Here is a 10,486-nt window from a genome sequence, read left to right as displayed (position 1 = left end):
TGTAATTAATTTCAAAACTCCAGTTTCGACTGGTACATAAGTTATATGTACAAGTAATTTATATATATGAATGTTTGCATTGGGTTTGAACAGCGCTTTGTTTTTCTGGAGCTTAAATCTTGTTTAACCCCAACCACACCCTCTGTTGTGATTGGTCAAGCATCAAGGTTTGTCACTACGCATCATCAATCCTGGAACTCTCCACCTCCAATGGACTCATTGTATAAACAAAGCTGGTTATGATAACAAATGGCTGGAGGAGGATTGAAGCTATTATTACGTCATAATGGAGTCTGATCAATAAGATCATGGAAGATTACTGAAAGCAATGCATGGGATAAAACCCATTTCACATCGAAGAGATTCCTTCACTGTTGTGTTCCCCTTACTCGGGTCCTGTAGAAGCTGCGCTTCGTTCTATTGCACCGACTGCTCGCTGTTGCTCAACGTGCAGACACTGGTTATTTATAAAACCGTGGCCAAGCAACCCTCCTCTCCAAGTTTCAAATATGGTCATTTTGAGGGTGGCCTCAAATAGGTAGAGTGGCATCCATCTTCCTCAGCGACGAGGCAAAGGCTCGGTAACACAAAGCGACAGCCTGTAGAGGGCGTCACACAAATTCATATAACCTTGGTTTTATAGATAACCTGGGGTTCCTGGTTTTTACAGTTTATTTTTCCTGTAAAGTAGCTTAAGACATTTTTTTTTACTTATTAGCCTGTACGTACAAATATTATTCTGGAAATTTTCGAATATTTATTCTGGCAATTTAGTGTAGACTGAACCCTTCTGCAAAAGGAAGGAACACATATATTAACATTCTAATATCAGCTTGACCCAGAGATAACACAAGTGTAATTATGAATTAAAAAAATACATGTACTTTTAATTTATCATTGAAAAGCAATGTTTAAAGGTTAAATTTCCCAAAATAGTTTTTTTGCGATTTCTTCTTATATTTGTACGGTGGACAAAAAAGGTATAACACTGGCACTAGACACGCGTAACGGCAAATAATTGAGGACTAAAAAAATGTACATTACATTCATACATACATTCTTTAAAAATGTTCAACATGAATATTAGGAATGCTAACGATGAATGCTTATACGATAGTGTTACACAGATGAGAAAGCGGTGGTTGGTATGATATATAATAACAAATCCATCGATACGGAGAAGTAAATCAAAAATATAGTTAAATTAAATCATCAATTCATTGCATTGTCCTTGTTATTGTAACTTATTGGCAACTTGGTTCTGGGTAGCTTTACTTGCAAGTCAATCAAAATGAAAAATACGTAATTCTGACCCGCTCTAGTAGAAGAACTCACATTTCTCAGATCCTTAAAACTCTTCACTGGCTTCCAGTTTCTTTCGGGATAAACTTTAAAATTCTGGTTCTTACTTTAAGATCTATTCATGGTCAGACCTTCCATCAGTGATCTGATCCAGCCTTACATCCCAGCTCGGGCTCTGAGGTCTGTGGATCAGAATCTACTGATGGTTCCTGAACACGGTTCAGGACCAGAGGAGAGAAATCCTTCCAGACTGTTGCTCCTAAGCTTTGGAACGATCTTCCTCTCTCTGTGTTTGATGATCTACTGACTCCTTCAAGAAACATCTTAAGACATTTTTATTTGTTCAGGCTTTTCCTCGATTTTCTGGAACTCCTGTGTTGTTCTCAGTGTTATCTTGACTTTTTAAGTATATATTTTATTGAGTATTGTTTTGATTGTTTAAGCGCTTTGTGACCCTGGTCTGGAAAAGCACTCTATATATATAAATTACTTATACATGGTTAAATTTATTTTAAATATACATTATGAAGCTATAATGTCGATCCATTTTTTTTTTTTTTACAAAATGCTTCTAGGGTGTGTGTGTATATATTAGTTACTACGTATCAATATAAAAATTAATGTATTTTTAAATATAGTTTAATAAAAGTATAATCATAATTATATTTGTAATAGAATTTCAAAAAACGTCGTGACGTCATTCGCGGGGGCGGGGCGTATTCGGCGCTCCAGATCTCCGTCACATCCAGCACGTGTTGTTCTCTCTGAGACAAACTTCACTTTTGTGTGGATTATTGAAGTCTTTTTTCTTTCTTTATCAAATGTGTGGTATGTCGTCACCCACTGACAATATGCCATTACTATCTTTTAGTACGGATTATACGAACAGCCGGGTGTTAGCATTAGCCTAGCAGGGGGACAACATGTCCGGACTTGTTGTGGATCAGGACACGCGCTGACCGTTTGGATATCAACATGGATTATCACTTCCCAAAGCAGCTGTTTCCTTCCTACTACGTCTCTGGGTCTCACAATCCGCACAGCAGGTCTGCCATCGGTGAAACATGCGGCAGCTACGATGGACTCATACCTCAGGTAGTAAAACTAGTCACACGTGTGTTCTGAGAGAATATTGGTGTCAACACATGACTTTACTTTGGTGTTTCACGATGATAGTTTTATCTAAACGTTCTTCTTCATAACCTCGAATACAATACTGTGATATGTATTTTATTAAATACATACGTTTTTTGTTTTAAAATTAACCATATAACTGTTGTGTTCCAGGGTGGTTCTGGTACCAACTGGACCTTTTCCTCCAGACATCAGACGACAGCAGAGACCTGGCAGAACACTGAGCCAGTTCCCATTCCTCTGTTCAACCCCAAAAAATGTAAGTCATTTATCCTTTTGAAAAACTGGAAGTATTGTACAATATCTGAAGTATTGACTAATATTTGTGGTTATGATTACTGATATTTTTTGGGAGAAGTAAGTAAGTATTTTTTATTTGTATAGCGCTTTTCCAGACCAGGGTCACAAAGCGCTTAAACAATCAAAACAATATTCAATAAAGTATATACTTTAAAGATCAAGATAAAACTGAAAACACAACAGTAGTTCCAGAAAATCAAGGAAAAGCCTGAACAAATAAAAACGTCTTAAGATGTTTCTTAAAGTAGTCAGTAAATCCATCAAGCGCAAAGAGAGAGGAAGATCGTACTTAACCCTTGTGTTTTCTCGGGGTCAAGGCGACCCGAATGACACAAAATAAATCTGTTTTGTAGTATCCCTTGTGTTTCCTCTGGGTCAAGATGAATGACTCCTACCCCTGCGTATGTATTTTTGGAAGTCAGGGGGTCTCCCCAGAGACAACACAAGGGATGATTCATCCTCATTTTCTATTTTGTTTTGATTTATTTTTTTTGGATTTTTTCGTTCCAGCTCGGTGGTCCGCATCACAATCACAACCGCTGGATTTCAGAGAACATGTAGGTTGACACGGTTGGCAAACATGACTTGAAGACCTTATGCTTTTTTTAAATTGTAATCTTTTTGTTTGTGTGTAGATGCAGAACTTCTACTTGGATCATCACCAGGATGCTTTTGGGTGCATGAGTAACCTAGTTAGTGAAAGTTTGGAGAGCACTTCAATAACGGAAACGGACACAGTGAGTGTAAAGTTATTGTCATTTTAGGGGTTTCATTTAAGATTTTGCTCTTGTGTAAGGTTTGCCAGTAGCTATTCCCAGTCTCTTCTCATTTTGATGACTTCCAAACAAGTTAAAATTGGCAAGAAAAAAAGCAAACGTGTGTTGTTTTAATGAATAATTAAAAGTATTAGATTGTAAATATAAGTACTCTTTTCTGCAGAATGATTCATCCAACACGTCTCCATTTCTACAAAATGTTCAGGATGATGTGTTTAAACCGTAAGTAAACCTTATGTCCCTCTAGTAGCTGCTTTAATGTTAAATTATATATTCTTTTTTTTGATCTTCTGCCATCAGATGCAGAGGAAAATATAAAGTACACCTCAAAGCTTCTTCTTCACTGCTGGTAGATGTTGTCTCAGATATTCCACCAGAGCTTTTGGGATCGTTACTGCATGAGGAGCTGACACATCAGGGGGAGCAAAGTTTGTTCTCTGAACAGGCTACAGGGGGCGCTCTCGCATTTATTCCCTTTTCAGAGGGCCAGAGTGGTTCTGCACAAGGATGTCTACTGTATCCTGGAGGTCAAGGAGTGGACCTTCTAAGTATCCTAATATTATTATTGAAGTGATAGTTTATCTTTTTCCAAAAAGACACTCAAAATCATCCAAATACTTTCATGGTGCTTATCTGTCACGTCCATCTTATACTGAAGCCTTGATATGAGGAATTTTTTCCACAAAAAACCGATTCATGTAGTAGATGGAACTCAAAAATCTGTCAAAATGTTGGCATACTATATAGCCATACTGCGTGGTATTACTCCGCGTTGCACCTGACTATAATTTTAATAAACACTTGTGTGGTACATGTAGACGTGGACAACCCTAGCGTGTAGAAAGTATTGTGAGCTAATAGATAGGGCTTGTATCCATCTCTTGCTGGTTCTTTAAGTTAATGCAATACCTCAGACTTCCACAAAGTAGCGCTGCAGCGCAGAGAAGACATGCCTGTGTTGGTCACTGATGGGAATCCTGTCAGCATTAAACTGAAAGCACCTGCCAGACAGATCAGTTGTGCCTCCCTCTCCAGCGAGCGTGAGTATTTAGATACGAATAAGAAGATCATTTTTTATATTAATTTTGCTTCTGCTTTCAGATTGCGTTGCAGTTCGTTCTGATCACATCTGTGGAGTTTGGAAATACACAGAAAATCAAGATCCTTGTTTACTCCAGGTCATAAGCACCAAGGAAAAAGCGTGTTGCATCAGTGCGAGGTTGGTTCTCATGATGAGTCTCTTTTCCACGCACGTGTCTTACCGTCTCGGATAGTCCTCATGTTTTAGGGGAGGTTCTGGTGGCCAGCGAGGGTGGATCCGCCCACTTGTGGACCGTCGGGAAAAGGTTCGCTCCCAATTCTGGTAAATGTTTCTTTAGCTGACATGAATCTCTCTCTGAAGTGTGCAGAAGGTTCGTGAAGAGAGCAACAACCTGAATTTCAACGCCAACTCTCGATGGCGATGGTGCGAGTTCTCGGCTCATCCAAGGGTGGTGACGTATGCTGACAGGACCGGCGCAGAATTGACCGACATCCGGGCAAGTAAACCCTGGATACATTTAGCCATCATTGAAATATGTTTTTCTTTCTCCAGACTCTGTTCTAAATGTTGCCTCTCCCTCACAGATGACTCCTGCTTCCTCTCAAAGTCTATTTGGGATCAGTAGAACGTCTGATTGTTATCCTGGAGAGAGAGTTATTGCTTGTCGATATTTGAAAGATGTCCATCCCTTCCATCATCTTATCACCACACAGGTACTAAACATTTGACATTTTTTTCCATGTATGTACTTATTTATCCATGTCTTGATTAACAAAGGGGTTCAAGTGCATTTCACTTGTGGATACCAATATTAGTACATTTTTGATACTTGAATACCAATTGTTAACTACGTGTACTTGTAAGTAAACAACTTTATTAAATAACCACAGCAACACTCAATCATTTTTACTAGTGTTGATGATAACATTAGTTTTATTATGACTGTGCAAATGAACAGCAAAACCTAGAACTACAAAAACCTATTACTATTATATGTTCTATTATTACACATTCGTGGTGATTAACACTTATTAGTGTTAAAAAAAACCTTGATCCATTTACAGATACTTAGACAATGCAATATTCATCTTTTTAACATAATTTGAATGTGGGTCATATTTTCTTTTCCTTTCAACAACTTCTGTGATACGTGGATGCAGACTGTCTTATGGTCTGTCACCTGACTGATACTGAAAAGAAAAATCTGTTATTATTTCAAATAAAATAAGCTCAGCAACCCATTAGGAACAATCTCATAATGATACATTAAGTTAACCACCAATTTTAAGTATTAACTTGCACCTCTAGTGAGTTCAAGTTTAGTGTGTTAGTTTAAATGTTACGTTACATAGGTTATAGCAAACTTTTGAATAATAAACAAATAAATAAAAGAAACTTAATTGTATTCCCTGCTTCAAAATTAATTAAGTTTTGCGAATACATGTAAACTAAAAAAAACCGTTCAATAATTATATTATTTAAATTATATATAATTATGTCTTTTCCGAAGAGAGCTGGGTTCTCTCTGAAGAGATGGGGTGAGAAGCAAGGACATCCAGGAGAGGCTCAGGGTAGAACCGCTGATCCTCCGCGTTGAGGGTTTGCTCAGGATGCCTCCCAGGTGAGGTGTTCAGGGCATGTCCCACTGGTAGGAGACCACGTGGCAGACACAGCCATGGTGGATTTATTGAAAGGTTGTGAGTTCTCTGTCTAAATCCTTAAACTTGGATCTTCATATCTATGTGATATCAAAAGTTAGTCATTACAGAGTTTTATGTGATGAATTAAAGTAAACATTTTTCATGTGTCATGCACAAATATAGTCATTAACCTGCGTGGAGTTTTTTCAACGATACCTGATCTGACTTTGTGAGTCTGTATCGGATAGCGCATCCCTACTTTAAAGGGCAACTAATGTGTTGATTTAAGTGTCTCTTAAATAATACATGATAAACAACTTTTTGAATACAAGCAGAAAAGAAAGAAAAGACGTTATTAAAGGTGTTCATCTCTGTCCCCCATTTGTTTCTGCCGCCACCTACTGTAGAGTCGGTGTAAGCATTTTTTTTTCCTTTTGTTTATTGCAGCCTCTGTGGTTTAAAAATTGTATACGACTCAATAAAAAACTAATTCGGCCCTACTCAAGATCATATGTAGTGACCAGAATTTGTAGGATGGATCAGAAATGCAAAAAGGTGGATCTCAAAACATTCCAGAATCTCTTCGTCTCAACTTGCTCTTCCTTTCTTTGTCCAGTACTCGGCTTATGTCGTTGATGAAAGACTCCCCGGCGTTCCTATGCTGAAGATGGACCACATGATGGAGTCTCCGCCAATGTTTTGTCACGTTTCTCCTGGAGTTGTGACCAACAAAGTGCTGCTTGGCTCTCAGAGTTCCCAGGAGATCACGTTGCTGCAGTACTCAGGTTTGTGGATCATTTTATTTCTGCTATAAGCAACAGATCCTTCGATATAAAGGACCTCACTGGAAACGGATACTTTAAATATAAAGTGCCTCACTGGAAGAATATTTCAATGTTCAGGAGGAAGGATGGAGGCATGCTCAAGCCGAGGACCTCCTCAAGCTCTACTGAGACCCAAAGACAGTCTGAAACACTTGCCAGTCCAGATTCCACACCGTCAAGTAATGGCTGCCAACAGATTGTCCTGGTCTGCTGCAGGTACTGGCTTGATTTACTTCACTTTATTATGTAACTGTTGGTAAAATAATGGAGCAACTTCTGAACCTATTAGAACAAGGTTTACTGGAGTCATTTATAATGAAACAAAGAACATTACATTTACATTTGTTCTATACATTTATGTGGGTGGATTTAATGTATTTAAAGTTTTCACTACAGCTACTTTGCGCTGCTGCAGGTAAAATCTACGGCAACCACTTTACACTTAAAGTGACATGTCTGTCAATTACTTCCAGGTCTCACGTGCATCAAGAAGCCTTCAGGAGGAACAGGAAGTGACGACGACTGCCTGTGTGTTCTGCAGTTAACTGAGGTCGGAGATATTTTCTACCAAACTCTAACTTTAAAAGAAGCCGACTCTTCACAGCGTTTGTGTCGGGAGGATTTAAGCTACGCTCCTCAAACCCAAACCCAGTCGTTGGTGCGGTCGGAGTCTTGTCCAACAGTAGCTGAAACATCCAGCGATGAGGACATCGTTGGCCCGACCCAGCCTGTTCATGGAACCGTTGATGAGTCCAGTTCAGACTCTGACGCCTCATTGGAGGAATCGCAGTCAAGAAAAAGAACACAACGGAATTTAAATGGCTTGACTGTCGGTGTTGAGCCAGATTTGAAGCAGGTACATGATGATGAGGAGGAGGAGGAGGAGGAGAATGACAAGAGGGATAATGAACCATCTTCTGATGCCATGGACACCAGCAGCCACCAGAACCATACAGACTCAACCAATCAACAATCTCCTCTGAGTAACATCGTTGCCATAACCTGGAAACGGTGGCTCCAGAAACTTGTGCGCCGTGACCCCAAAATCAAGAAAAAACAAAGTGAAATTCATGTTGAAGTCAAGACTAAGTGGCTCATGAAAAAATTAAAGCGCCATAAAGAGGAGCTATCGAAGAAGCCGGACTTGCCAAGTCTGAAATGTGAGCTGATGGAGTGCATGACTAACCGGTCTTTGCTGGTCAACGGCATCATCCCGTCGTGTCCTAACAAGGTGGTGCCATTTCCTGAAGTGGTGCAAACTGATCAATGTAAGGACGAGCTCAGTGAGCGGCTCACTATTTCCTGGCAGGGCGAGAAAGCCTGGCGGGATTATATGAAGGACCAATTGGGTCTCAACAGGACAGCAAAAATCAAAGCATTAAGAAGAAAAAGGGAGAAAGAGAAGGCGGAAAAAAGGTACCTGACGGATCAAGACTATTTATCGGACTCCTCCAAATGGGGCAACCTGAGCTATGATGGTGAGAGTGAACCATTCTGTTTCTCTGAGGGATCAGAGCCGCGTCAGGACAGAAGCCCGTGGGGTCACCGTTTGCAGACGAGGTATGTTTTATACATGTTATATGTACTGTTTTCTTTCTCACCATTACCTCGCTGTGACTGAGTGCCCCTTACCAAAATGGTCAACTACGTCTACATCGGACAGATACGGAACCACATGCTCAATGGCCTGTTTTGATTCGCCATGTTTTTATGGCAAACCTATTTGTACTGTATTATGTTGTCGGTGCACGATCTGGGAAATAATCAGTGATCCATCCATTGTATGCTTGTGTGTTACAATCAAAAATATAATTTTATTTATATAGTCGAATGTATTGCCTTGTCTCAAAGTGTGATGTAATGAAAGATAGGAAAGAGGAAAACTAATAATGGAGTCTGAAACGTAACAGAATTTTAAAATTTATTTTAAATCCAGGTGCTTCCAAAATGAACCACCATTTTACAGGATAAACTCTTATTATGATCATTGACACAAACAAACTTAAATTGACATGCTAGCCAACAAAAAGCTGTCTTGAAAGTAACCATCAGATGGTATCGACACAATTATAAACTTTCCTCTTTCTTTCATAAAACCAAAGCTTTGAGACCCAAACAGACGCTACGTCATCGGCTATTGAAATAAAGTTGTGTATTTGGATGGCAACACACAGAGTCCCAGATCGTGTTACACACTTCATTTTTGTCCGAATCTGGTTGCCGTAAAAACATCGTAATGGACCATTGCGTTTCCGGATCGTGCAGATTTCCCAGATCGTGTACCGACAGACGTCACTTGCTGTGGATCAAGCAGCTAAAAATTAAATAAAATGAAACGGGCGTTTCTGTTTTTATAGTATTATACGGTAAACTGATTTATCCTAGATGCAAATACTTCTTTAAATGATATATTTGGATGTTTATAAGGCAGCACAGTAACACAGTCACCATATTCATGAAACGTTTGTGATGCTACTTATCCATGAGGCTAATTTTCACCAACTCTTTCAGTCCAACAGACGACCTAAGAGAGCCAGAATGGCATTTTAACCAATGATCCAGACGACTGCCGGATTATTTCACACTTGCATCTTCTGAGCCGTGAACAAATGAGACCCCGCTGATGTGCGGACACATGAAGTCGGCTGAACAAGTACAACGAGGACACATCTGGAGAAATGTCTCTACTATGAACTCTGATTGGATGTTATCGGCACAACTGTTGGTCCGAGTCGCCCGAGGAAGCATCAGATTTGGTAAGAAGCTGCTGTGTTGTCTTTTCTGTTTGATTCCTTCAGATGAATGTTAGGTGTGAGATGATGATGACTTTTTTTCAATTGAATTCTGCAATCGTTGAATAAATATATTATTTTAATAAATGTGATCTGATGACCAAACTTTGAGGATGTCATTCAAGTCTCTGTACAAAGTAGTTACTAGTTCTAGATTATTGGAATGTCTATTCTTACTAGTGGTTCTCAATCACTAGAAACAGCCCTTGAGGCTCATACTATTTACAGCCTTCGACCTACAGTCGCTCTGCACCGGCACATCAAACCCACAACTAACATGTCTGCTGCATGGACGCTTCATACTGTGTGTGAGAGTGATTTCAAGTTTGAATCCTGCAACACACGCAAGGAAAGAATACCTCGAGAATGAAGCACACAAATGCTTCAATACCACAAATTTGATTTTACTTTTAAAGAACAAGGTACAAGTGTGAGGTTTACATTCAGATGGCGAAGCTAATGAACCAAAGATCATTAGGATGAGTGTTGTTTTTCTTTGGTTAAAGACACCAGGTACATGTTACTGGATCTAAAATTTATTTAAAATAAAATAATCTAATAGCAAAACTCATCAACATGTCTGTTTCCCTTTCAAGCTCTTTAAATATCATATTGATGCTTTTTAAGTAGAAAATATGCTAGTTTGTTTTTAACAGACCCATGCTACTATTTCCTT

General features: G+C 39.1%; 1 protein-coding gene across 1 annotated transcript; it reads left to right on the top strand.

The window, feature by feature from the left end:
* The first annotated feature begins 2,022 nt into the window (after positions 1-2,022).
* Positions 2,023-10,070, top strand: LOC148079435 (TATA box-binding protein-associated factor, RNA polymerase I, subunit C-like). The gene is made up of 15 exons (XM_087790999.1): positions 2,023-2,397; positions 2,590-2,695; positions 3,247-3,293; positions 3,372-3,473; positions 3,676-3,734; positions 3,813-4,060; positions 4,427-4,552; positions 4,614-4,731; positions 4,787-4,858; positions 4,915-5,050; positions 5,139-5,267; positions 6,811-6,979; positions 7,097-7,234; positions 7,492-8,578; positions 9,530-10,070. The coding sequence occupies exons 1-15, from the start codon at positions 2,278-2,280 to the stop codon at positions 9,573-9,575; spliced, it is 2,703 nt and encodes a 900-aa protein (XP_087647125.1). The 5' UTR covers positions 2,023-2,277; the 3' UTR covers positions 9,576-10,070.
* The last annotated feature ends 416 nt before the right edge of the window (positions 10,071-10,486 follow it).

The sequence above is a fragment of the Callionymus lyra genome, chromosome 5 (assembly GCF_982586985.1).
Source record: "Callionymus lyra chromosome 5, fCalLyr1.hap1.1, whole genome shotgun sequence".
In the NCBI taxonomy this organism is placed as follows: domain Eukaryota; kingdom Metazoa; phylum Chordata; class Actinopteri; order Syngnathiformes; family Callionymidae; genus Callionymus; species Callionymus lyra.
Note: the sequence above shows the minus strand (reverse complement) of the source record. Positions and strands in the feature narration are given on the sequence as shown.

Bases quoted from the DNA above. Each gene is read 5' to 3' on its own strand.
- LOC148079435 (XM_087790999.1), top strand. From the start codon at position 2,278: ATGGATTATCACTTCCCAAAGCAGCTGTTTCCTTCCTACTACGTCTCT. The intron at 4,859-4,914 runs GTTCGCTCCCAA...CTCTCTCTGAAG, and splicing joins TTGTGGACCGTCGGGAAAAG to TGTGCAGAAGGTTCGTGAAG. The intron at 5,051-5,138 runs GCAAGTAAACCC...TCTCCCTCACAG, and splicing joins CAGAATTGACCGACATCCGG to ATGACTCCTGCTTCCTCTCA.